General features: G+C 55.4%; 1 protein-coding gene and 1 long non-coding RNA gene across 8 annotated transcripts in view; one reads left to right on the top strand and one right to left on the bottom strand.

The window, feature by feature from the left end:
- KATNIP (katanin interacting protein) overlaps positions 1–27,389 on the top strand; it is a 195,695-nt gene that overhangs the window by 154,617 nt on the left and 13,689 nt on the right. For all 7 annotated transcript variants that reach the window (XR_007147896.1, XM_047839284.1, XM_047839283.1 and 4 more), the window contains 5 exons: positions 6,592–7,471; positions 13,661–14,386; positions 15,216–15,421; positions 17,319–17,397; positions 22,836–23,013. Coding sequence is in view for 6 of the 7 variants with exons in the window: in XM_047839284.1 (XP_047695240.1) it covers positions 6,592–7,471; positions 13,661–14,386; positions 15,216–15,421; positions 17,319–17,397; positions 22,836–23,013 (2,069 nt within the window). In the remaining variant the exon portion in view is untranslated. The remainder of the gene's footprint in view (positions 1–6,591; positions 7,472–13,660; positions 14,387–15,215; positions 15,422–17,318; positions 17,398–22,835; positions 23,014–27,389) is intronic.
- On the bottom strand, positions 5,259–7,950 carry LOC125154727 (uncharacterized). Its single transcript, XR_007147897.1, has 3 exons — positions 7,881–7,950; positions 5,458–5,590; positions 5,259–5,351 (listed from the first exon to the last, which is right to left on the bottom strand). It is a non-coding gene; the product is annotated as an uncharacterized LOC125154727 (long non-coding RNA).

Here is a 27,389-nt window from a genome sequence, read left to right as displayed (position 1 = left end):
GGCACAGATTTAGCCATAGAGCTGCTTGTGACCCGATCTGTCAGGTCCCGTCCACGTCTGTTGTCCTGAGTGTGTGATGTTGGGAGGGTCAGAGTGCTTGGCCCAGAGCCCGGCAGGTACTAGGTGCTTGTTAAATGTCACGGTGCCTCACCGTCTTCTTCAAGTTTCTCCATCACAAAAATGGTTTTCATTGTCCTTCTTCTCAGGGGACATGTGAAAGGCCACTGAGATCTCTTCCCCATGAAACATTCAGGTTCAGGTGCTCCGGGAAGGAGCACGTTCAGTTCCCAGAGCTAGGCCCCAAGATACCTAGGGATTGGGCCTCTTCCCTGTCCTTGGAGATCTCACATCCAGGTGAGGACAGGCACGCACATGTGGACACTCAGCAGCTGAACGTCCCCACACGTTCAGCTGCCCACATCCAGCTTGTAAGCCCAGCTCCGAGAGCCCAGAGGAGGGGAGGAGGGGCAGACAGGGAGGGCCGAGGGGTTCCTGGACGAGTCAGCCCCTGAGCCAGGTCCCGAAGCCTGCATGGTGGGTCCCGGGCAGCAGCGGCTCAACCCCAAAGCCCCCCTCACCCCCGCCCCTGATAAGCCTACTGTCAGGGTAAACCCCTCCCGGTCCGCCCAAAGCCCCTAGCTCGTGACAGAGCCTACGGAGTGGGGCCTTCAGGATGGCCCCCCCAGGCTGCCCATGAATGAGGCCCAGCCATCGTGCCTCTGGCCCAACTTCAGTTGGGTGCCCAGGGAAGGGTCTGCTCTCACGGACCCTCCAGGGCATTCAGCATGTCGGCCCAGCCGGGGCTGGCTCCAAATGTCATTCTGCCGGCGGTGCCTCAGGCAGGTGTTTGTCTCTGGGGAAAGCACTTCATGAATGCAAATACCCACGGAGCTGCACCGCCATTAATCTTTGCTGAGCAGTCGTGCGCTCATTGGAAGGGGTATGTCACTCGACACCGGGGCCACGCGGGGAACTGGCCTTGCAGAGTCAGTCAAATGACTTAGATTGGAATAATATTAATACCGATGTATTAAAAATGCATGACTGTCTCAACATGGCTGGTTCTCGGCACCTGTAAAGAAGGAAGATACAGAAGGACGACAAAGTCGGGATGTGGACGAGGAAGGATGTTCCCACAAATCACATGCCAACCGTAGGGTTTCACGAAGCGTCCTTTTGAAAACCCATTACGGAAGGGGTTTGAGGCAGCATCGACAGGGGCATAAAGGTAACTCTAGTTAAGCAAGGGAGAAAACATGAGCGCCAAGGAAACAAGCGTACACACACACACACACACACACACACACACACACACACGTGCGCGCGCGCGCGACTCTTAAAGATTAAGGCGGTAGGCAAAATTTCACCCTGGACTTCTTGGAGGCCAGGCCAAAGCGGGAAACAGTCAGGACTAAAGGGCTGCTTATTGGAAAGGGAGGAAGCAGCCTGGTTCTTTAGAAGCGGGAGAATCTTCTCCGCATATCCACGTCCAAAGACATACCACATACAGAGCTTTACTGCGGGGACCCCGAGCAATAGGGACGCGCAGAATCTTCCACACTGCACGCGTGCATCTCACATGGTGTCTAACCCCGCCCCTGAGCTGCGGTGACGGGGACATCAGTATGTACGTAGATACAGAGAAAAGATCTGGAAGGGCACATGTGCACACACTCCCCACCCAGTGCCCACAGCGATTGCCCCCGGGGGTGAGGAGGGAGCCAGGGTGGGGACGGGAGAGACTGGGTCCACGGGGACTTACTAAAAGCTAGACGTGGAGTCAGAGCTCCAGCCAGGGCAGGGGATTCTGCCCGTGGCCAGACCTTCTCTGGATCTAGCTTGACCCCAAGGGAGATGCCAGGCAGAGTGGCTAACCGCTGGTGCGCACGAGCGGCGTGACCTCAGGGAAGGCTGAGCCTCACTGTCTTCATCTGCAAGATGGGTCCTAATGCCCACCGTGCGGATTTGCTCCAAGGGCTGCGTGAGATGATGCAGCCTTTTAGTTTCTTCACCCTTGGAGTCCCCGGAGAAGTGACCACTGCATGGTTCCCCGCCAGGGAGCCCACTCTGGTGATCGTTGGACCAAATCCACCCACAGATGCTGCTTCTTTGGCCGCAGAGGGCTGGAAACGTCTCAGATTTAAGCACCATCAGGCAAGGCCTGAGCCTCCCAGCTCCCCACGCCCCCCATCACGCCCTGAGGTCCTACGTCAGTGCATCTGTCTCCCACCTCCCTGGCCCCTGCGGGCATTTGACGGTGCACCTGCTTCCCTCCTTCTGTCCCCGCTCCGCCAGACGCCTTGGGGAGAGCTGGGGCAGCGGACGGCTAGAGGTCAGGCGGTGCTCCGGGCCGTTCGCGGAACGTACACGAACACCCTCGGAGAGCCGGCCATCTCATTATAAGAGCCGCGGTGCCCACCTCCTGGCCGTGCCGGACCGAAAGCTCTCTCCCCACCACCCCCTCCCCTCTTGCAATGAGAGTTTCTGTCTCACCAGATGTTTCCGTGGCGGTAATTGTGCAGAACTAGTCATTGAAGCTGCCCGTGCTGTCCTCCTCGAATGGCTCTTTCCTGATTAATTCCCGGCACGCGCTTGCTCTGTGCCTCCGCTAAACCGAGAACACATCCACATAAACATGTAAAAGAGTGGTTTGAGAATCGACTTTTCTGACAGTCGGCAAATGGTAGCCTGCCATCCTGCAATTGGATGATTGAAGCCGGGTTCCTGTGGTGTAGCATGGGCTTGAGGGCCCCTCGTTCTAAATTGCTGTGGAACCTCTGCAGCAGTAGCTTGGTGAACTAGCAACTTAGTTAGAGCTTACTCGCCCCGCTTCCGGAAGGCAAAGGGCGGGGAACGAGCGTAGATGGACACCCCTGGGGTCTCAGATCCCGTACCTGAAAAGCAGATCAGAAGCCAAAGCGAGGTGGAAAATGATCCAGCGGTGAAACAACAGGCCGCCGTTTTTCTCCGATCAGATTTGTTCTCAGAACGTCGTCAGAGAACAGCGCCATCCTGGAGGAAAGTACCTGCGTTTGGGCACTTTTAGTTCCAAAGTCAGTGTTGAGTGCCAGCCGTGCGCCAGGTACCTGCTGGGCCCTGGGATGGGATTGGCGGGGCCTCCGCTGTCTTGGGGCTGGAGTCTGAGCGGGGGAGACCGTAGCTAAGCTAAAGAGCTGATAAACACGACCGTTTCAGAGACAGGAAGGAAATCAAACAGGGCGATGGGAGAGACAGGGGGCCGAGAGAGGGGCAGGAAGATCTCTCTGGGGACAAGGAAGAGCCCGCCTGGCAGGTATCTTGGACGAGACTGCTCCAGCCCAGCCCACAGGTCCCCAGGTGGCCGTGAGCCCTGCGGGATGACGGAGCAGCCATCAGACCTGTGTGTTGGGAGTGGAGGGAGGAGGAAGAGTGTGATAGGAGCCGGGGCAGAGGTCCGCAGGGGCCAGATCACATAGGCCTCGTCGGCCCCTGAGGGGCACTGGAGTTTATTCTCCGTGTAGTGGAAAGTTGCTAGGGGGTTTTAAGCAGGGGGTTGCCGTGACCTGTTAAGTTACTTAAAAACAAAACAAAACAAAAAAAACAAAACCCTGGCTGCTGTGTAGACAATCAAGTGTGTTTGTGTTGCGGGGGGCACGGGCACAGCAGAGAGGAAGCAGAGGCCAGGTAGGAGGCTGTGGTCATTGTCTCGGGGAGGATGGCGGCCACATGGGCTGGGGGGCAGCAGTACATTCAGAGACGAGAGGGCCGAGATTCAGGAGGGGTTTTGGAGGGAGCCCCTGGGGACTTGTGACATAAGAGAATGAGAGGAATCAGGACTCCGAGGTTCAGGCATCGCCTCTGACCGTTTTTAAGATGGGCGAAGACCAGGTTTGGGAAGACGGAACCAAGAATTCTTTGCGGGGCAGGGGCGTCTGGCAGGCTCCGTTGGTTGAGCATCCGACTCCTGATTTCAGCTCAGGTCGTGATCCCGGGGTTGTGGGATCGAGCCCTGCGTCGGGCTCCATGCTGAGCGTGGAACCCTCGTGAGATTCTCTGTCTCTCTCCCTCTGCTCCTCCCCCCACCCCCTACCTGTGCACTCGCTCTCCAAAAGAAAAGAAAGGACTCTGTTTGGGGCATGTTAAGGTTGGGACACCTGTTGGATATCCCAGAAGAGAGGTCACGCGGTCACTTGGCTTGCTGGAGAGTTCGGGGTTGGAGATTAAAATAATTAGGAGTCAAAAAATAAAAATAATGTAAATGAAATAATCGGAGTCATCAACGTGATGATGGTGTTTAGGGCCATGGGCTTGGATGAGACCACCTAGTGAAAGGGTGCAGAGGAATCCAGAGGCCTAGGATTGAGCCCTGGGGCAGCCGAAGAGGAGGATCAACAAGGAGCCTGGGGCTGCAGCGGTGAGAGCTGGAAGCAGGAGAGAGACCAGGGGAGCGCAGGGCCCAGGAGGCTGGTAAGGAAATCTACCGAAGGGGAGTAAGCCGTCGCCCCAACTGAGGACCGTACATCTCCCAGGGGATCCGGCAGCCTGCTGGACCCTTCAATTTACTGTCCGAACTGGGACACTTCAGAGGGTGGAAAGTGGACTTTATGAGTGATGGCACCGGGACAACAGGAGGAAATCCCAATTGTCCCAGACTAACAAGGAGGCTTCACCCCTCCCCAGCGATTGGTGCCCTTGCCAAGCAGGGGACCACGTAGAGGTGGAGGCAAAGGCCAAGAGGGAAGGCGGGGAGGCGCAGCCGTGACAGTGACCCTCAGAACTGAACAAATTGTGGGGCATCCCTGCAGCGGACCAGTCCTCAGCAATTAAAAGGAATAAAACTACTAATTCACACAACACAGGGAACCTCAGCTATGCTGTGTCAGAGAAGTCAGCCCAAATAGTGCAGGACTCCTTTTATACGAAAATTCTAGAAAAATGCAAAGTGATCTGCAGTGACAGAAAGCCGACGGGTGGCTGCCTGGGGGTGAGGGGGAGCGGGGAGGGTAGGATTCCAAAGGGGTACAAGGAAATTTGGAGGTGATTGATGTGTTCCTTAGCTTGACTGCGGAGCTGATACGCAGCGCATACAGGTGTTAGAGCTTACCAAGCTGTATGCTTTAAACACGCATGGTTTACTGTATGAAGTATGTATTCTCTCATAAAGCTGTTTTTAAATTTTCTTCTTAAAATTTATTTTGAGAGAGAGAGAGAGAGAGAGCAGAGGAGGGGCAGAGAGGAGAATCCCACGCAGGCTTCGCGCTGTCAGCGCAGGGCTTGGTGCTGGGCTCAAACTCGTGAACCGCGAGATCGTGAGCTGAGCTGAAACAGAGTCAGACGCTTCACGGACTCAGCCAGCGAGGCACCCCGTAAAGCTGTTTGTAAAGAAAGAGTTTTGCTGTAAAGAGGAATGGACAGTCAGGGCGGTAGCAGGAGGAGGTGTGATTATGTTTTAAGCATGAACAAAGGAACATTAAATACCTGCATGAGGCAGGGCATGAGTGTCGTGGGGAGGAGACGGGAAGGCTAAGCCAGGGATCCTTCCGTGAAGGTTACTGTACGTATGTCATGCCGAGGAGTTCGGAATTCATCCCATCGGCCTGAGCTTCTCCACCTTCCAAGGAATCGTCCGGAGAACGTGTTACCAGCACAGCACCACACCACATCCCCTTGCCCCCCCCCCCCCCCCCCCCCGCCTTCCGATAGCAGCTGAGGTGGGACTGTCCCCGGGCATGCTGACAAGGCACAGCCTCCAGTGCTCCCAGATCTCTCGGCCTTTCTGCTCAGGGTCTGATCCCAAAGCCCCAGTGGCCTCAGTTTGTGTGGTGGGGAGTCAGTGCCCCCAGGGGCAGCCTTCAACAGCGGGGAAGGGGGTCAGTGGACAGACACCCCAGCCTCCCGCCTTGGGAGGGATACTTCTGAGTTGTGTTCTGTGGGTTCCTCTGAGGGCCCCAGTAGAGTGGAACACCGTGTGCACAACAGCCGGGACCAGCTCAGAAAAACACTGGGGGGGGGGGGGGGGTTCTCCTGCCCTATCTTACTCTCCCAACTCCCTCTTGGGAACAGCTTTCACATAAGCAACCTGTACTCAACCCTTGTCTCAGGCTCTGCTTTCAGGGCACCTGAAATGATATCTGTGGAACCAGGGCTCTGCATTTCCTGTGCACATCAGGCTTTCCTGACACAGAGGTCCCAGGAACCATATATTAAAGAACAGGCAGTGAAAAACAAGAACAATTTTGGAAAGGGGAGTGACTGGGCCAGACCTGCTCTTGTAGAGAACGAACTCTGGCAATGTGAAGTTGAGGTTGAAGGCAGCAAGAGACAGGAAGCAGGGAGACCAATTAGCAGGCTATTACCAATGTCCCAGCAGGGAGCAGTGGTGAGAAGGCAGCAATTGGGGCCGTCTCTTTGTGAAAGTCCTTTGATTTATAAAGTATGTAACAGTTCACACAGAAATGACACCAGCCTTATTTAACATCCCCGGTGCTATGGTTTTTTTTAAAGCTCGCGTTTCCAGCATTCCACATTTTTCTTTTTGATCTTCCGCTTCCAAAATGTGATACATCAGCCTGGTGCCACACAGCTTCATTTTGTTGAATTTTGTGTTTTCAGGATCTTGACATTGGTGCCAAGCACATGAAGCTTTATGTCAATAAAAAGCTCATCTTTGATGGCACGTTAGACAAAGGAGGTGGAGAGGGCCCAGCTGACCTGAGCGTCCTGGTTGGCCAGAAAAACAAGAAGGAGGAAAGAATGGAGAGGACCGTGGGTGCCCCCTCGGGAGAAGGCGGAGATGCCTGCAAGATGGCTGGCACAGATGGGGCCCACTCACAGCCAGCTGGAGCAGCGGTAGATGTGAAGGTTTCTTCCCAAGGAAAGTTATTTGGCGAAAAGATGAATCCTCCCGATTGCACGAAAGACAATTCGTCCAAGTTAAACGAAGACACGAGCTTATTAGCAGCCCCAGCCCCGATGCCGGCCTCGATGGGTGGCGTGCCCCGTCCTCCTCCCCTCCGCCCAGCTGCGGAATGCCCTGCCCTGGACCCAGAGCCCTCTCTGATCCAACAGCTGGAAAACCTCACGGGCAGAAAAGTCTCCGAGCCACCAGCAAAAACTCCCTCCTGGTTGCAACCTTCTGCCGCGGGGAAGGGCAGGAAGCAGGGAGGCAGGAAGCCAAAACCCCTGTGGCTGAGTCCCGAGAAGCCACTGGACCGGGAAGGCGGGCTTCCGTCTGATGACGTCATTGGCGCCAGGGGTGAGGGTCCTAGAGAGGCTGAGATCGGGGATAAAGGCCCCAGGCGTGAGCAAGGGCGAGCAAGCAGCTGGAATGTCATCGCTGGGGACAGAGCCCAGAAGGTGACCCCCAACGTCTGTGACGACTTTGACATCTTTAACCAGCCCTCCAACAGAGAGCGCCCTGCTAGTGGGAGGAGGGGCCCGAGGAAGGACGCCCTCAGCAGCGGTCACAGTGATGGCCAGCCAACCAGCAGAGGTAAGCTCGAGAAGCGGTCTGACCCGGGTGCCATTGTCCCCATGATACCATTTTGCTCCATGGACCCCAGATAAGGGCCTCCTCATCTGCAAAGCCAGGGGGTTCGGAGGGACAGAGAGAGAGAGAGAGAGAGAGAGAGAGAGAGAGAGACAGAATCGGAAGCAGGCTCCAGGCTCCAAGCTGTCCGCACAGAGCCCGACCCGGGGCTCAAACTCACGGACCCGCGAGATCATGACCTGAGCGGAAGTCGGACGCTCAACCGACTGAGCCACCCAGGCGCCCCTCCCTTCTCCTTTTGTGAAGAGAAATCAGAGACGTACAATATTATTTTTCAACATTGGCAACTGATGGATATTATTTTTAAACCACTAGGTGGGTCAAAAAAAAAAAATCTCCTGGGAGGACTCACCTGTTTTGTCAACTTTGCAGTAGATTATACGTGAGCAGTCTGAAGGGAGGGTGCCGAAGACTGGGTTTCTGACTATTTGCACTCAGATCTGGCTACCGGGAAGGCGGGCAGCATAGCAGCTACGAGTCGAACCATTTGAATCCAGCCGCTGCGACTTTGAGCTCTGGTACCTCTGGGCTGGGACTTACAGAGCCTGGCATGTCCACTTTCTGAGCCTCAGTGTCCTCATCTGTAAAATGGCACCAGTAACACCCATCCCCGTGGGAGAATAAAATGAGGTCATATGTGTGCAGCGTCGGGCACAAAAAAGCACCCGGAAGGTGTGAGCTGTTGCTCTACATCACCGTCACCACCCCCCACCCCACCCCCCCGCCCCGCCCCGCCCCGCCCCCGGGATTCTGCCTCCTGGTGTATCTGTGTGCAAAGCCAGGGAATCTATTTCCTAGCGAATCAGGTCGGCATGTCTGTTATTACTGTCCAGAAGACAGACCCCGGGGCCCCTGGGTGGCTCTGTCAGTTCAGCTTTGGACTCTTGCTTTCAGCTCAGGTCACCATCTCATGGTTCGTGGGATTGAGTCTCTGGGATTCTCTCTCTTCCTCTCTCTCTGCCCCTCCTCCACTCGCTCTCTCAAATACACTTAAAAAAAAAACACCACCACCACCACCCCAAAGGTCTGCATTCAGCCCACGTCCACACTCAGACATGCAGAGAATCGGTGGCCTCTTTCAGACCCCCGATGTCACCTGGGCCACCCAGGCAGGTCCCTCGGACTCAAGGTGCCTTTCCATGTGGGCGAAGGGCTCCCTTCTTCCAGAGCTCCTCCCCCCACCCCCCACCCCCACCTGGAGTTAACCCTGAGACTGGGTGTCAGGGAGGAGAGCAGAGCAGACGTGGGGGTGCTCTTTGAGGGTAGGGGCCGTGTCTCATCTGTGTCAGGGGCCCCGCGGGCCTGACACATGGTGGGCCCTCGGCAGTGGGGGAGGGGAACTGCCGTGGCTGGATGCCTGACGTGTGTGTGTGCGCGCGTGCGTGCGTGCGTGCGTGCGTGTGTGTGTGTGTCAAGCTGGGCTCTCGTCCAGGCACGTTACTCAAATTTCCTCCTCACGCCAGCCCCATTTTACAGCTAAAGAAAATGTGAGGTTTAGGTAACCCTCCTCAGGTCACGCAGCCAGGGAGGGTTGGAGCGGGATTTGAACCCAGGCCAGCCTGCTCCAGCATCCGTGCCTCAAACTGCCACCCCTTTGGTGCCCCACCTCCGCAGCGCCCCCCGGCCGGGGAGAGCCGGGCACTGCGGAGCCTTCCTGGTGAGACAGACCCCGCACAACCTCTGGGAGCTCCGAGGTGACGGGTGTTACTCCGACTTGTCCACGTTCAGAAGATTCTTCTCTCATGTTAATCTCTTTCCAGGCATTTCACTGCTCGGCTCAATGACACATTAAGAACCGGGCCCTTGAGATTTAATGCTTGTTAAGCCAGTCATGCTAAAAAGGAAAGTTGCTTCGAAATTTTAAATTACCCATTACGTAGAGCCAAATCCCACCGCCGTGCCCTTCAGGAAAGGCGCAAGGCAGAGCCCTCCAACGACGCTTGTAGAATGGGTGACCGCCTGAGTTCTTCCCGGGGACTGGAGTCATGGTGTCACCGAAAGGCAGAGCTTGGAAATCCTTTTGTCTGACAGGGCCTCTCAGTACAATGGCATCCACATCTTGGAAGGGTCCGCATCAGGGGTCCATTGGCTATGGGGGAACGAAATCACATCTGCCCGGTGGGAGCACTGACCCTCCGGAAAGCCGGCGTGCGCCCAGGAGACGTGGCCGCGACTCCCCGGGGCTGCCGGGCCCTGCCTCTGCCACGTTCCCTCACTCTTCCTCGTGAGGTCAGCTGCCCCTGCTCTTTCCTGGGGGTGGGCAACGGCCTCCCCGCCGGGGAGCAACGGTTTCTGGCTGTGGCTCCCAAAGTCTCACGGGAGCCGCTGATTGGTCGCCTTGGGTCAGGTGACCACTCTTGGCCCAATCGGCTGTGGCTGGAGGCTGTTCACCTTGAACACGTAGGGCTCTGTCGTGTCTACGTTCGTTTTCATTTCCTGTTTTAGTAACAATCAGCCCATACCCCACGGGGGTGCAGTTGATTTTCCTAAGCTCGGGTTTAGAACTCCGTGCTCCATGTTTACGTCCCTCCGCCAAGAGGTAGTTTTAAACCTCAAATCCGCCGTCTCATACGGGTACCCACCCCCCCCCCCCCCCCCCCCAAAGACTGTGTCGACTGCACGTGAAAGCAGCAGCAGCAGCTTTGTGGTGTTCGTTCGGGGCTGTGGGCGGGGAGGTTGACAACGACAAAGCGCGGATCACGGCAGCTCCCCAACTCCCGGGGAGCAGTGACCGCGTGTTCTCCAGACAGAGGGAAACGTGAGCCAGCCTGCTGTCACATCCGAGAGGTCCAGGTGAAGGCCCGCACGTCTCTGCGTTCGAAACCCAGAGCGTACATCTCGAGGAGAGTAAGTCGGGAACGCAGAGGCAGAGTGAGGGCAGAGTCCTGCCTTTCTTGGCCACCCAGGCCGAGTCCCTGACACATGACGTCCGTTCTCTCTCCTCCGCGCACTTGCAGACCAACCCCCAGGCCATTCATTTCAGTCAGTGGAAATCAAATCACAATAAACTGATGTCACGACGATCCATATGGGAAGTTCCTTCTGCCAGATGTTAAGCCTCGCGCCTGGAGGAAAAGAAGGAAGAAACTCCTAGGGTCTTTTTGATGGCAGATGAGGAGGGGAGAGGACAGGTGCAGGAGAGCTGACAGGTGGAAGCCGGGGGCGGAGTGGGGGGGGGGGGTCCCTCGGCTCCGGGCCTGAACCCAGGGGTTGCATGACGGCGACACCAGCCAGCCGTCCCTGTGCTGGCAAACATGAACTGAGCACTTACGTGCGCCAAGGTCTATGGGACACACCCGGGGAACGGGGCAAAGGAGGAGGTGGGGACAAGATGGGCAGGCACGTGGGGCTCCGGGAGAAGAGCATTCCTGGGAGAGGACACTAAAAGGATACGCAGGAAGAGACTTGGGGTGTCCATGGAACAGAAAGGCCGGCACGGTGGAGCTGATCGTCAGGGAGGAAGGTGTGAGGCGTGGCGGCATGGCGAGGAGTCAGATGCTTCCCAGCACGGTAGAGACAGTGGCAGTTGGAGGGTTTGGTGATAAATTCCCTTTGAGGCACACGGAGTTTGGAGTGACAGAATGGACATGTTTCGGCCTTCCGAGGGGTCTTTGGAACTGGACGGTGGTGGCCGGGGGAGACAAGCCAGAACTTGATGCAGAAAATCGAGCAGTGCCTGCCTGGCAGCCAGGAGCTGGCTGGGTGAGGCCAGAGAGGAGGACCGGAGGGGGCCGAGGCCTGGGGCAGGGCAAGGGCGTGGGGAGGCTGACAGCAGCAGAAACAGCAGCGGAGAGCCCGGAAGTGCCAACGCTCCTGAGCGGGCGAGGAGGGACCGCCAAGTGGAGGGGCTGTGTCTGGGATGTGGGGCACGGGGACTGAGGAGAGATCGCGTGCACGGAGTCATCGTGTACGTGCAGAAAGTCAGCGCAGGGGAGGGTCGTGGGAATTATAGGACTCCTATGGAGGCAAGGGACAGAAAGCCGCCAGGGGTTTGGCTTCAGGCATGGCTGGATCCAGGGGCTCAGATGATGTCATTGGGGCTCTCCATCTCCTGGCTCACGTCCCCGGTGTTGGCTTCGTTGTCAGGCAGCCCCCCCTCCCCCACAGCGCAGCAAGCTGGCCAGCGGCACTGCACGCTCATGTCCGATATCCTGCAGCAGACGGGAGCCACTTTAAATTTTTTTTTAATGTTTATTTTATTTTTGACATTGAGACAGAGCATGGGCGGGGGAGGGGCAGAGAGAGAGGGAGACACGGAATCCGAAGCCGGCTCCAGGCTCCGAGCTGTCAGCACAGAGCCCGACGCGGGGCTCAAACCCACGAACTGTGAGATCATGACCTGAGCCGAAGTTGGACGCTCAACCGACTGAGCCACCCAGGTGCCCCAGAGGAGAGCCACTTCAAAGTGAGCCCCCCTCTCTCCATAGTTCCCTTCCCAGCCTAGAAGGGCACCGTTGGGATTTGCCTCATCTGGATGGTCTGAAGGCGGGGTGATCCCCAAAGGAAAACCAGGAGAAGGGCAAGCAGGGTTTGGGTGAGCCCAACAGCAACTCCACAAAGAGGCCCCGGCTTGCAGGGCTTGAGGGAGAAAGACCACGGTGGCCGCAGCAAAGGGAAGGAGAAAATAGGGGGGACGGTTGGAGGAAGTCATGAGATCAGGTCTGGCTTCCTTTTTCTTTCTTTCAGGTGGGAGAGATTTACGCGCATCTGCAGGCGGAGAGAGGGCAAGGTGCCAGTGGGGAAGAGATGATTGAGTGTTCTGGAGAGAGGGGATAATCGATGGAGCCGGGCCCCCTAGGAGACAGGCAGAAAATGGAGTGCAGGGCACCGTCCGATATGAAAGGAGAAAAAACAGAACGTCAGTGTCAGCTGCTGTTTTTCCAGAATGACACCCTTACACGGCAGTTAGCCGTGGCGTGGCCGCGAGGGCGGGGCCGCTGCTTGGTGCGCACGCTGGGCCCTTTCTGTTCCGCGAGGAGGAGAGCGCAGCCTTCGGAGCGCGCCTCTGAGGGCCCGACTGTGTTCTCCGTGTGCTGGGGACGCGGGCTTCCGATCTGGAAGCCAACCTAGCCACGCACAGAAGTAAATCCCTTGCTTGTAACATACCTGCGTTGTTGGCAGTTTCTATAGCACCTTCTCCCGGTTATAAAAATAACACATCCAGGGAACTCGGAAGATCAGGTGACAAAGAAGCTAAAAGCCCTTCCTACTCCCGTCCCAGAAAGGATCGTGGTAACACGTTGGCGCGCACCGCCCGTGCTAGGATCTGCTGCATCTGACAGTCGCGGGTCTGGCTTTTTCCCGCTCGGCGTTCTTTCACGAGCGTTCCACCTGCCGTTAGGCAGTCTTTGAAGACGCTGTCCAAGTCACGTGACGTGACAGGCTCAGAGCAGACCCCCTGGCTGCTGACTCAGGCGCGACTGGCGGTGGCGTGACCCCCGCCCGTCCTGTGAGTGTCTGACACGCCGGATGATTTCCAGCAAAGGTTGTCACACAACAGAGTGTCTTCCCTCGATTTGCATGGCAGTTGCCTTAGGAAATTCAAAGCGTCTTATCGGGAGGCCTGGGTGGCTCAGTTGGTGAAGCATCCGACTCTTGGTTTCGGCTCAGGTCATGATCTTGTGGTTTGTGAGTTCGAGCCCTGCGTTGGGCTCTGTGCTGACGGGGCAGAGCCTGCTTGGGCTTGTCTCTCTCTCCTTGTCTCTCTGCCTCTCCCCTGCTTGTGCGCGTGCTCTCTCTCTCTCTCTCTCTCTCTGTCTCTCTGAAAATAAATAAACTTAAGAAAAAAAAATTCAAGGTATATTGAAAAATACTTTGCTTTTTGTAAAACAGTCAGATCCTAGACTTGAGTAACCATCGTCAATTTTTTACCAACCTGAATGTGGCATGTGACAGGAGGCCCCGACTGTCCTGCACAGGGCAGGATACTAACATCCCGGTCCCACCCATCAAAGGCCAGCAGGGCCTCTAGGCATTGAGACCCCAAGAGCCACCCCACTGATCTCTAGAATGCCGCCCCCCCCCCCCGAGGGCGACCCCACCTGGCCGAGAGCCCCTGGGTGAGACAGCCTGTAAAGGTCCCTGCTTGCACACAGGGCACTAATGGGGCTTCACCCTCCTGTGTTCTTCCAGAAGACGCCCGGTCCACCGAGACGCCGCCACGACCCCGGTGGTGCAGTGAGCAGGAACACACGCTGCATGAGTCCTGGGACTCCCTCAGTGCCTTTGACCGCTCCCACCGGGGACGCATCTCCAACATGGAGCCGCAGGGGGACATCCTGGACGAGTTCCTGCAGCAGCAGAAGGCCAGCCGGCACGGCGAGCAGCCGCCCCCGTGGAAGGAGGAGAAGCTGGGGCCAAGGAGAGGCCGGGAAGACAGTCCCGTAGAGACGGACGACGCGAGTGACTTTGAAATCCCCGTCTTGCCTTACGGACAGCGCCTGGTCATCGACATCAAGTCGACGTGGGGGGACAGGCACTATGTCGGCCTTAACGGAATAGAAATATTCAGTTCCAAGGGGGAGCCGGTGCAGATCGCGAACATTCAAGCCGAGCCCCCCGACATCAATATTTTACCGGCCTACGGGAAAGACCCCCGCGTGGTCACCAACCTCGTCGACGGGGTGAACAGGACCCAGGACGACATGCACGTCTGGCTGGCCCCTTTCACACTGGGCAAGCCCCACACCATCTCCGTAGACTTCGTGCACCCTTGCCAGGTCGCCCTGATCCGGATCTGGAACTACAATAAATCTCGGATACACTCCTTCCGTGGCGTGAAGGACATCACCATGCTGTTAGACTCGCAGTGCATCTTCAAAGGAGAAATCGCCAAGGCCTCGGGGACCCTGACAGGAGGTACGGTATGTCTGTAAGAATGTTCTGGAAGCCTCTACCTGCCACCCGCTGAGGCTCTGAGGAAACACTAAAGACCCTGGCTCGCCAGTGACAGATGGGTCTCTCCTCTTCCTAGGCCCGGCCCACTCCTCCCCTTTTGCAGCATGGGGGTGTGCGGGCGTGCACGAGAGAGCTGACCTCATTTAAACGCCTCCCCTGGGCGCTGGCCCCCCTCAGCTTCCCTAGAGCCTCAGTCGGAGAAGGGGGAATTCTTCCGAAGCGACTTATTGAGGGGGTGCTCCCAGGAGAGCCTGTGGTCCAGGGAGAGAGACAGGATAGGAATGAGGGGAAGCCAGGCAAGGATACGATTTGGGAGAAGCCCAGCCTCAGCCCGGTCCCAGAGAGAGCTCTGGAGCTTAAACTGCAAAGTCTGTCCTTCCTGAAAGCAAAGCAGAAGAGCTCTGGAACCCTGCAGGCTCCCCGGTTTGGGGGTGTCACTCCCACGCCCTTCCAGGCAAGCCTCCAGCCCCCCAAAAAAGGATCGCCAGGGATCTGGGTGGGGGTCCCAACAGCATCCTGCCAGGATGCCTCGCCCACACCTAAAAACATTACCTACTTCGGGACCGATCACCATGACCCTCCTTAGATTAGATGCCTTCATTGATCTAGGCCACGGGAATCCCATTTGCGGTGGGTGAATAATAAATAATGAGGTTTGCTTACACAAATCGGGGACGGTGGGTGGTTTGGGATTTTCTAGCACAAGGGTTGATGGGTTTGGGTTCCCGGTCTACAAACTATTTGGATTTGGGGTGAGTCGACTCTTCTGTCTTCCTTGTGACCCATCCAGCCCCAGAGCACTTTGGAGACACCATCTTATTCACGACCGACGATGACATTCTCGAGGCCATATTCTGTTCTGATGAGACATTTGACGTGGACGTGGAGGGTCCCTGCAGCCTGCAGAGTGGGGAGACGCTGAGGAGGCCGAGCACCGCCGACAGCGAGGGGGAGGAGAGGCCCTACACCCAGGCCGGCTCATGGGCCGAGGACCGGGTAGGACTGGCGGGGGGGAGGGGGGGTGCGGGTAGGGGCAGGGGGCACCCCCAGAGGGATTTCTTCTCCCAACTCCGGGTATAACAGGAAGAATGAAGATAGATAGCCTTTAAGCTGCTGGTGCTACTGTTTTGACATTTCCCATTTTTCTACTTCATTTTTTGGCCCTGTGTGTCATATTTCATTTTCTAATTATTTTTTATTTTTTTATTTTTTTTTAAACCAGAGTGAAGAAAGTATTCAAATTTTAATCAAAGCTAGGAGAAAGCGGTCCTGCGTCGTCTCTGTAATTTAGAGGTTGGCAGTCTCAGGGGAATTTTTGCTTTGGGTTGTGTTTTGATCACTCACTGTTGTTTTTGACGGAAAGGACTAGAAACGCTCTTAATGGGCAGACTTAGGATTAAAATAATGATAATCCCAGCGATTGTTTCCCACACACGTATAGTGATCTTGTGGAGCGCTGTGTATACTATGCTTAACCAGGTAGAGACCATTAAAACCCCCATGTAAGAAACCAAGGCTCAGACAGGTTAAGTGAGTTGCCCAAGGGCACACAGCAGGAGAGTACCCAGGCTTGAACTTGAATGTATGACTCCAAAGTCTGTGTTGGTTTTTTTTAAGGTTGTTTTTTTTTTTTAATGTTTATTTATGTTTGAGAGAGACAGTGACAGAGACACAGACAGAGAGAATGCAGGGGAGGGGCAGAGAGAGAGGGAGACACAGAATCGGAAGCAGGCTCCAGGCTCTGAGCTGTCAGCACAGAGCCGGACGCAGGGCTCGACCTCACAGCCCGCAAGATCCTGACCTGAGCCGACACTTAACCGACTGAGCCACCCAGACGTAACTCCAGAGTATGTGTTTTAAACTCATAAACCAATTTTTTCAGAAATGAAAGACGACCTTCAGGGAAAGGGTCAGTCCAAGTGACGGACCAGCAATCAAGAGAACCAGCGTCCCCAGGGATGTTCTTGAGGCCCTAAGGGGGAAAAGGAGATGGTTACAGAGGGTGGGGGAGAGGAGAGGGGTCCGCTGGAATCCAGAGGACAGAAGGCGGGGCCTGGCAAGGTCAGGAGGAGACAGGAGTTGCTTGTTCATCTTGATAATTGTCCTGATTTTTTTTTTTTCAAGAAAAGCCAGAAACCTGGGTTTTTATGTAAACCGCCCCAATTAAAACCTATTGGCAACTAAGTGGAAATGCTTTCAAACCTTCTATGAGCCGTCCCAGGAGGCTCAGGGAGGGTGGAGAACAGGGCAGCGACCTTCCCTGGTGACCCGAAGCTACTCGGTGTCATAGATGCTCCTGGCGGGCCACCCTCCCCACTCTCCTCCCCACAGCCAGGCGGGAAAGGGCCTGAAGAGGCTCTGTCTAGGGGCTGGGCCGAAAGATCCAGTAGGTTGTTCCTGGGCTCCATGCTGAGCCTGCTTGGGATCCTCTCTCTGCCCCTCCCCCGGCTCGCACACGCGCATGCTCACTCTCTCCAAATAAATAAATACCCATTTTTAAAATGAGATGCCCAGGCCCCGAGGCTGAGAACCACTCTCTGTGGTTGAAATTTTTCACTCTCCTTCTCTTCATCCCTCCCTCCTGATCCTCCTCTCCCCCTCCCCCCTCCAGCACCCTAGGTAAACCTTTATTGGGTCCTTCCCTATTCCAGAAAATCTGATCACTTTAGCTGGTGGCGTCAGACTCCTCCCCAACCGGAAAGAGCTGCTCGTGAGGACTCAGACACATGACGGCTGCCCATGTTACCAGCCACAGAGCTTCCACAATGGTAGAAAATGCAAGAAAAGACACAGATCCCCGTGGACAGCAGTATCTGGGAAAATGGCTAGCCAGCTGTGCGGGTATCACAAAATCACCTTCTTCCTCTCTGCTTCTCCCCCAACCCGTGTGTAGGTCCCGGAGCTGGAGCCACCACTCAGTCCGCCTGTCCCTGAAGTAACCACCCCAGAGCCAGGCATCTACCATGGGATCTGTGAGTATCGTCTCTTGGGACGATGTCCGGTGGAAGGAGGACTGTCAGGGGTTCGGGACAGTCATGGCCACTTGGGGCAGGGATCCCCTAGACGGTTGGGCAGGTTGTACACTGCACAGAGAGGCCAAGCCGTGGATGGAGCCACATCATTTCACAGAAGGGGGTACCCGTCTGCAGTTGGCCTTTTCCGGAAGGGCACTTTTGCATCTTGCATGCAGACACCTTATGTGTTAGTTGTGGCCCTGACCCAGGAGGCTGCAGCCGGAGCCCAGAAAGCATAGGCCAAGCAGACATAAGAGCGAGAAGAGACCCAAGGCATCTGTCGTCCGGTGGTTTGGGCTGTCCCTTCAAACTCATGCACAAAGGAAATCTGCGTCCTCCCTGCTCCAGGTGGGGCGGGAGTGGGAGGAATCCTGGCCCAGGGTCCCAGGTCTTCTGAGAAGTCTGGATTTTTATGTGAAGTCTCCAGACTTTTTAAGCGTTGGTGGACTAATTTTATGCTATTTGTAAATACCGCATGAGCCAAACGGAACGCCTGTTGTATATCCAGCCAGCGGGGGTGCCAGTTTGTGGCCTCTGAGCAAACCCCATCGGGGCTTCACTATGTCTGTTCCCTCTTCTTTTCCCACTCACCCTTCTAGCCAGTTCCTCCCTTACTCTGTGTGCGTCCCACCAGCACCTCTGCTGCGTCCTGGGGAATCTTCAGGCCCAAGGTCCTGGCTGAGCAATCTCCCCCCTGTCCCATTCCCTGTCCCCCATGAAGGAGGCCCTGGCGGTCAGTCCTTTGCAGCCACACCAGCTGGACTCCCTCTTGAGGGAGGGCAGTGAGCAGGACAGGCAGAGGGAGGGGCCGGGCCTCATGCTGTGACCTCGGGGCCTCTGCCAACTGCACGGGGAGCTGTGGAGCCGCGAAGTCCCCTTGGACTTGTCCTGCATTGAGTGAGGGGACCGGGCCTCATACACCCGTATCTACGGGCGTCAGGACTCGTGGGGAGCGGTGAGGCCCAGGGCAGCGCGTGTGGGAGGACTCAGCTGTGAGCCGTCAGCTCTGCTCTCCGCTGGAGGAATGAGCCCTGCGCTCCTGGGCTGGGACCCGGCTGTGCCCCCACCGCATCCTCCGCGCCCCCTTCTCAGGGCATTGCTGCCACACCCAGCTCCCCCCGGAAGCCTGCCCACGTGCCGAGCGAGAGCCAGCTCTCCCCACCTCACTGCACAAAGACGAATTCCTCTTAGAAGGGGAAGATGCCTCCCTTTGAATCCCCGCAGATCCTTACATTCCAGAACACTCTCTCAACTGACGGCAGAGAATTTTTTTAGAACCAACCTAGTGCAGGCGAGAGCCTGGTTTGGGGCTTGGTTTTGTCCCCCGTTCGGGCACCATGCTGAGGCTTTCCTGTGTCATCTCACTGAACCCTCAGTTCTCATTCTGTCCGCACAGCCGGATTCAAGTGTGCGAATGACCTCATCTAGCCTAGGTGTCTCCCTCCCGCTCTCTGCCCTGTCTCACTCTCTCTCGTCTTTCTCCCATTCAGACCCTGGCCACCCAAGAGCTTCTGGAAGCTCTGGCTTTACGTTCCTGTTCTGCCCGGCAGACCCAGATAAATGAGAGTTTCTGTTCCCATTGAGTCCAACAGCGTTCCAGAATCATGTCTCCTGGGCCTGGCTTGGGTCACATGCCCATCCATAAACCAATGACCGGGGCTCACCACAGCGGGGAGGGAGTCGGGGTGTGGGATGGAAAACTCCGTGCAGCCTGGGTCAGAGGCGCATCCCTGAAGCCAGAGGTGAAGGGTCAGCCCCCCAGTGTTCCAGGAGAGGTCAGAATGCCAAAGCCAGAAGAGGAAGGAAGGAAGGCTGGCCAGCAGCAGCCACTGCCCCCTTCATCTGATGATTTCCCCGAAGATGCTGTCTGTAAATGTCCTTCCTGCCCAACCAGCTTCTGACCTTTCCTGGAAATGTGATTTCAGTGCCTCTGAGAGTTTTGCCCCAGAGTAGAGCTCTGAGCCCTTCTTGCTATAGGGAAAGTGTGATTTTCCTGCTTCTCTACTTGGTCGGGAGAAGAGCGTCCTGATCGAGCATCCTCTGCCCTCTCGGAGCCCTGCAATTTCTGCGTCTCTCTTCCCCGAACGTTTTTGTTTTCCCTGCTGTCTCTAAAATCCTAAACCCACTTCGCCAGCCTGCGCAAGTGGAGAGAGCTTTGATAACGTGACCCGGGGGGGGGGGGGGGTGCGCTGGGGTTGGTAAATATGGCCAATCCTATTAATGTTTTGAAAGGGGATATATGACTTGCTAATTTGCAGATGACACTAATTTGGGGCGTTTTGCAAATATCAGCAGTGATGAATAGGAAAGTAGCTGAGAGAGTTGAAATGTGGGAGAGAAATAACAAAATTAATTTCCATTTATATAAATACTAATTGATACACCAGAGGAAAATGAATGTGGAGCGTGAATATTAGCTCAAACAGGAGCGCGGGCGCCTTTGGAGCCACCCCAAATTAGATGTCCGAGTGGTACCTCGTGCCAGGCAAGCCAAGGGGCGTCTGGGGAGAGGCTGGGGAGCCCTGTCTTGTTTCCCTGGGGGCAGGTGGCATCTCTGTCTCACGGTGATCCCCTCGTCCAAATCCACCGCGTCCTCCACCTCCGTGCACACTGCGTCTTGGGAGCACAAGTGGGCCTGGGTGGCTCAAGTGTCTGACCCCGGCTTGGGTCATACCCTCGCAGTCCAGGAGTTCAAGCCCCGCGTCAGGCTCTGTGCTGACAGTTCGGAGCCATGAACCTGCCTCAGATTCTGTGTCTCCCTCACTCTCTGCCCCTCCCCCGCTGGCACTCTGTCTCTCTCTGTCTCTCAAGAATAAATACACATTAAAAAAAAAAATTCCGAGTCCATCCCTCCAGTGGCTTCTCATCTCAGGGAGAAGCAAATCCAGACTTCAGGACGTGAGCCAGCCCCTGCCCCACCTTCTGACCTTTTCCTCCACCGCCCCCCTCGATCACTTGGTCCTAACCACAGATCACATTGGCTCCCGTCCCAGAGCCAGTGCCCTTGCTGTCCTCTCAGCTTAGGATATTCTTCCAGAAATGCTGAAGAATGGTGGCCTCCCACTCCTCCCCCGGGCCTCAGCCCCACTGTCACTACCTCAGAGAGGTCATTCCCTCTTATTTCCCTCACGGTACTCATAGCTCTGTGGAAGTATCGTATTTGTCTGTCTGTCACGTGCTTCTTGTCTGTCTTCACCGCGACGGAAGCTTCTAGAGAGATGTGACCCCTGGACCCCCAAGTCCAAGGGCAGGGCTTTGCACATAGCAGATGATCAATAAATATTCATTTACCCTTAACTGTGAATTTGGTGGCAGGCGATGGGTTTACACTGATTCGTTTCCCTGCAGGTATTTAAAAAGTGACACAGAAAACTCTGTTGGCCTTATCTGTTTTCCAGATACTGTTCTAGGCTCTGGGGACACAACAGGGGACACAACCGACAGGGCTCCTCCCCTCAGGGAGCTTCCATCCGAGTGGGGCAGACGAGAAAACACATAAGCAAACAGATGTAGACCACGCGGTCAGGCAGCAAGCGCCGTGGCGGAAAACAAAGCGGAGAGTGACGGGGGCGCCTTTGGAGCTCGTGTGGTCGGGGGAGGCCTCTCTGAGGAGATGACATTTGAGCACAGGCTCGCGATGCAAAGGAGCGCGTCGATTAGCTTTTGCTGCGGAACAAACCAACCGAGACTTCAGTGGCTTTCGCGCGACCCCTGTTTATCCGTGAGGGGCTCATAATTCCGTGGCCTGGCTGGGCAGTCCTCCCGTGGGCTGGCTCGGCCGGCCTCTCCTGGGCCTGCTGGTCAGCCGGCAGATGGGCCGGCGGCCGGATGGTCTAGGGCATCTTCGCTCACACGTCCGGCAGCTGGGAGGCTGTTGGCTGGAGGGGCAGGGAGACTGGGTCGGCCCGGCTCCTGCACGCGGCAGGATGCCCAAGGGATAAGCCCCAGTGCACACGTGTGCTTTATGTGCCCCCGCTGGCCACGGCAGGTCACATGACCCAGACTCGAGCCGTGCAGAGATAGACCCCCGCTTTCGCACGGGAGGAGCAGCCAAGTCTCGTGGCAAAGGGTCTGTGCTCACGGTGCACGCCGTCGGTGCCGTGAGAAGCTAGGACGTGCCCGTTACCATGCAGGTCACCCGGCTTTGCCGTCTGCCGCCAAGATGCCCCGGGGCTGCCTCGGCACCGTGGAGAGCAGACGGGGATCTGAGGCGGAGTTGCAGCGCGTATGTTGGAAACGACAGGCGGGTGGGAGAGGGAGCGGGGCTCCGGGGAGACTGCGTGGCCTGGCCCCACTTCCCAGCGTGTCCTGCGGACTCCCCGGGCTTCCGCCTCCGCACCTGAGCTGAGCTGGACGGGACGTCCAGGCGGCCTTCCCCCAGCACCACAGCGCGGGCGTCCTGTCAAAGCTGCAGAAGAGTGTGAACCCTCTGGACGCGGCCTCCCCAGAAGGGCGCCAAAAGAGGCTCCACATCCTTCCAGGGTAGGGAGTTCACTGGGCTTGGCCCCGCTCTAACGGGAGACCAGTTAGGAGAGAAAAGCTCCAGCCACATACTTGTTGGGGCCTGACCTTGGTCAGGATTCGTTCGATTTGAGCTATTGGGGCAAACGGGTGACTCACCTGGGCCGTATTGCCCCAGGACCCCAGAAGGTCACGTCCAAAGGGTCTCTGATGGAGCCCGGGTGAGGCAGGGGCGAAAGGATGGAGGTGTCATCGTGGGTCGTGGCTCACCCCGAGAGTTAACCCTCCGGCAGGGCAAACGGATGTTTACCAAACGGTCACAAGATCACAGTGGTGGCCAGGGCAGGGAAATGGAAATCCACAGTGACACGGCAGGCTGCGGATGGAGGTTTGACGGGGTCAGGCGGGCTTCTGAAGTGAGTTGGGATCTGAAGGATGCGCACCCGTTGACTAGGCTATGTGAGTTCCAGACAGCAATAGCAGCATGTGCAAAGGCCCCGTGACAGGAGACAGGAATGGAAATGTGAGTGACGGACAGTGTGGGTGGAGCCCAGCTCCCTGTTGTAAGAGGAGGTTAGACAAGTAGGTAGAAGCCAGATGGACGAGGCCTGTTGGCCAAGCATCACTCTGGCTGGAAGCCCCGCTACGGTGTTAGGCAACGTGATGGACGAGTGGAGAAAGGATCCAGGGCTATGTGCGGGTTTACACGACACTGGTCCAGTCATCCTGCAGACGCTTCCAGAACATCAGCGGTATCCCAGGCCTGAGGGCCACTAAGAGGAAAGGTGGAGAGCCCACCCTGAAGGTCCTTTCATCTGAGTCTGGGTTTTCAAGGCGGTAGAACAGAGGCTGAAGGTCGTCCCTTTTCCCATCTCCGTCTGGGAGCCTCCTCCGGAATGTTTGGCGTTCATGGGCCGCCTTTCCTCCTGTTACAGGCCTTCAGCTGAATTTCACTGCCTCCTGGGGGGACCCGCACTACCTCGGGCTCACAGGCCTGGAAGTGGTGGGCAAGGACGGCCAGGCGCTGCCCATCAGCCTGCACCAGATCTCCGCCTCCCCCAGGGACCTGAACGACCTTCCTGAGTATGCCGATGACTCCCGGACCCTGGACAAGTAAGTGTCCGTAAGAAGCCGCCTGCGGCGACTTCCAGAGCAATCCCCTCCGACCACGAGCAGCGGACCACTTTCGGCCCCCGAGAGGCGGGGTCGCTCACGCTCAGACGTGGAGCTGGTGGGGATCTGTTCTGTCTCTCAGACTCCAGATTCAGACATCAAATAGCGTTCCCTCTTCCACCTTCCTGCCACCCCGTGAGGTGTGGGTCTTCCCAGTTTATTTTACTGTATTTTTTGAGGTTTCCTTATTTATTTTGAGAGAGGGGGGGAGCGAGAAAGAGAGAATCCCGAGCAGGTTCCGTATCATCGGCGCAGAGCCCGATGCAGGGCTTGATCTTATGAACCTGAGCCGAAATCAAGAGACGGGGAGTCGGGCGCTTAACTGACTGAGCCACCCAGGCGTCCCCACCCAGACTAGTTTTGAGTGGCACAGTCCTCTGAATGGAGGTCCCCGGGGAAACCGACATCCACGCACTTAATTAACCACTAAGTTCCACTGTCTTCCACTGCCTCCGTGTCCTTATCAGTAGCATGAGGACAATAAATCCCATGGCCGGAGGGCGGGAAGGGGATTGCCACACCCCACCCGTACCCCCTGTCTGGCCCAGAGGACTCCCCCCTGCTTTGTCTTAAGGGACCCCTTAACCGCGGCCCTCACACCTGCTGTCAGCACCTGCTCACGAACCACGCGGCACTCCGCATCTTGGCAGATCAGACTCCCGCATGCTCAGGCTCGGAGCCCGCGAGCCCAGCTCCTGCTGCAAGAGTGATCAGCCCACGGCCGGCCCTGCTTGTCCATCCGCACCCACCCGCCTACCACCCCCGCCTCAGTTGGCGTTACCCCAAACCCCAGGCCCGAGAGCACTTCATCTCTAAATACTTTGGCGTGTAGCTCTAACCAATAAGGACTTTAGGAAGAACATCATCTCACTACCACCATTACACCCCCCAAAATTCAAATTAACACCGATTCCCTAAATGAGTAGGGTATCTAGCAAGTTCCTATTTCCCTTGACAGTCTCTTCACCTTCCTTTCTTAACAGTTTGTTTCTCGAATTGAGGTCCAGGTAAGGGTCCACACATTCTGATGGATTGTTCTGAGATTCCCCATAAGTTCCACCCATTGTGATTGGTTGGTTTGGGATCCAGATAAAGTCCATACATTGTGATTCTTTGTTATGTCACTTTTCTTCTTTTTAAATGTTGATTGATTGATTGATTTTTTGAGAGAGAGAGACAGAGCACGAGTTGGAGAGGGGCAGAGAGAGGGGGAGACACAGAATCTGAAGCAGGTTCCGGGTCTGAGCTGTCAGCACAGAGCCTGACTTGGGCTCAAACTCATGAACCACGAGACCATGACCTGAGCCAAAGTTGGACACAACCAACTGAGCCACCCAGGTGCCCCTGTTGAGTCTCTTAAGCCTCTTATAATCTCTAGGTTCCCTCCCATCTTTTTTCACTTTTTCTTCGAAATTATCTGTTAAAGAAAGGGTTTCCCCCCCCCCCCCCCCCCCCCGTAGTGTCAGGATTTTACTGGTTGTATCTCTGTGGTGCTGTTTAACCTGTTCCTCGGGCCCCTGTATTTCCTGTAAATTGTTCATTAGATCTAGACGCCTCATCCGATTGAAGTTTGACCACCGGGGCAAGACGTGACCATGGGGGTGTCGATGTCACTGTGCATTCCCTTCAGGACATATAGAATGTCTGCTTGTCAGGGTTCTTGTGACATTGGCGGCCAATGCTCAGTGGGCACACCCATTACTATATTAGGGGTTTGGGTGCACGATGGTGGTCCACCGATCCTATCATTCTTTTTCTCATCAATAAAGAGAAATTTTTCTTCAATGATTTGGTTACTCTGAGGTACAAGTCAACTAGGAAAGGCAGTCTGAATGCTTGGTTCTTTCCCTTTATTTTTCAGCTTTCAGAATAAAAAGGTGTTTCTCTCGCATACTAAAACATTTGTGTTTGGGGGCACCTAGGTGGCTCAGTTGGTTAAGCATCCGACTCTTGATCTCAGCTCAGGTCTTGATCTCAGGGTCGTGAGTTCAAGCCCCACATTGAGCTCCATGCTGGGTATGAAGTCTACTTAAAAAAAAAAAAAACAACTTTGTGTCTGACGATCATAAATCATGAACTTACACAGACCGTGTTTGAAGGTTTTCAATTTATTACAGTTTTTATCTTATTGATGCTCTTAGATACTGAGAGCTCCTGGATCCTTTTTTTTTTTTTTTAAGTTTTGTTAACATTTATTTCTTCTTGAGAGACAGAGCACAAGCAGGGAAGGGGCAGAGAGAGGGGGGTACACAGAATCCGAAGCAGGCTCCAGGCTCCCAGCTGTCAGCACAGAGCCCGATGCAGGGCTCGAACTCACAAGCCACGAGATCATGACCTGAGCTGAAGTCGGATGCTCAACCGCCTGAGCCACCCAGGTGCCCCCTGCACCCTTTTTTAAAAATAGGAGTCTGTGACAGCTTTCCTGCTTTCTGATGTGACAAGATATTCCAGGCTCCCTTTGTATATTTCTGATCCCAGACGTGGAATTGACCATTTTCCCCAAGAAGTTCTGGTTCCTGCTATTGGGAAATGGTATTTAGAGACCATAATCTAGCCACGAGAGATGCTCATTGCTACTGGGTTTCTGTGGAACCAGTTTCTGTAGGAACCAGTTTCTAGGTTTTTCTGTGAACAGAGCTGGGAAGTATCATTTAGATATTCTTGAAGGGGTCTGTAGGGGCTTGCCTTCACTGTCAACTGTAAACCCTTCAACAACTCTCTCTACTTTCAGAATTAAGCAGCAGTTTTGCTATGGAGGCAGCCCCACCTCTAGGACCGAGAAGCAATTGCTTTTAGAAGGAAACAGAAGGTTCTCTGGTCAGCCTAATTCCGCAAACACCTCCGTTTGAAATTGCTGAATTTCCTCAGTTTTAAGATGCCAGCGGTTGTAAGACATGCCATCCATCAATTTAATAACCACCTTTTAGACAAAAAAAGAAACATTACCTCCTTGGATGAACACTTAGATTGTAAGATTTATTCCAAATCCAGAACTTTAAAATGTAAAAGGAAAACATAAAGTTTTATTTTAAAATCTAGGAGTGTCTCCCAGGGCAGCAGCCTCGAAGTCACCAGGAATATAAGAGGGAGAGGAGAGAGGGTTCCCCGAGAAGCTGAGAGTTGGGCCCCCGTTCCTGGGGCCGGGCCACTCAGCGGCAATGCCAGGCACAGGCCGGAGCCACAGGATGACGGCCTGGGGTCTGGGCTGCGGTGTGCTGGGCTGTCCAGGGCAGTCAGTGGCAGGATGGTCTCTGGGACAAACACAGGCAAAGTTGAGGACGATGAGGCAGGATGTTCTGAGCAGGAAAACGAGAAACCGGCCGGGATGGGAGTACAATCCGGGCAAGGTAACCAGTTGATTCAGAATAGTGGCCAAGAAGCCCATAAAGGCTCCAGGGGCTCCCTCCTAAGGCCACAGGTCGGCCCCTTCTTGTGCTTTTCCCTCACCGAGAGCTGCCAAGTTCACCCTGGTGCCTTAGTATGTCTCTCCCCAGCCCAAGAAAGAACGAATCAAATTATTTCAAAATGTGCCATAGAGCCACCACAGCATTTCGCAAAAAGTTTGGAAAACAGGCAAAGGCATCCACCTCCCATCCCCCTGACACAAATGTGTGCTTCACTGCTGCATAATCTCTCCTGGTCCCCGTCCCCATTGTCCAGCATTAATATCAGTGCCCACGGCCGCCTCTTCCGCGTCACTGCATCATCCTCACAATTATCGTTTTAACAAGTGTACAGATTTACTTGACCCTTTGTGTTTTGAGACCTCTTAGGGTTTTTGTGGTCGTTTTTTTTTTTGTTGTTTTTTTTTTGTGGTGGTGTGGGTTTTTTTGTGGTTTGTAAATAAACAACACTACGATGAATATCTTCGTGCAGATAGCCCTTCAGGCAGGTTGAGAGGAGAACAGTTCCAGAAATGGAATCCCTGAGTTAAAGGGTCCAGAGAGATGATACATTCTCCGCTTTTATTTTAAACCTTGGTGGCAGGGCTCCTGAGCGGCTCAGTCAGTGAAGCGTCCGACTTTGACTCAGGTCCTGATCTCGTGGTTTGTGGGTTCAAGCCCCGCGTCGGGCTCTGTGCGGACAGCTCAGAGCCCGGGGCCTGCTTTGGATACTGTGTCTCCTGCTCTCTCTCTCTCTCTCCCCCTCCTCCCCCACCTGACTCTCAAAAATAAATAAATGTTAAAAAAGATTAAAAAGACAAAAACCTTGATGACTGGTTCGCCCCACCTTTAACAGCACCGACTGTTATCACTGTGCACAGCCAGACTGGTGCAGTGGGTACAGGAGGTTGGGGGGGGGGGGGACATGAAGAC

This window comes from Prionailurus viverrinus, chromosome E3 (genome assembly GCF_022837055.1).
Source record: "Prionailurus viverrinus isolate Anna chromosome E3, UM_Priviv_1.0, whole genome shotgun sequence".
NCBI classification, from domain to species: Eukaryota; Metazoa; Chordata; class Mammalia; order Carnivora; family Felidae; genus Prionailurus; species Prionailurus viverrinus.
The sequence above is the reverse complement of the archived record's forward strand: the minus strand, read 5'-3'. Positions and strand labels throughout refer to the sequence as shown.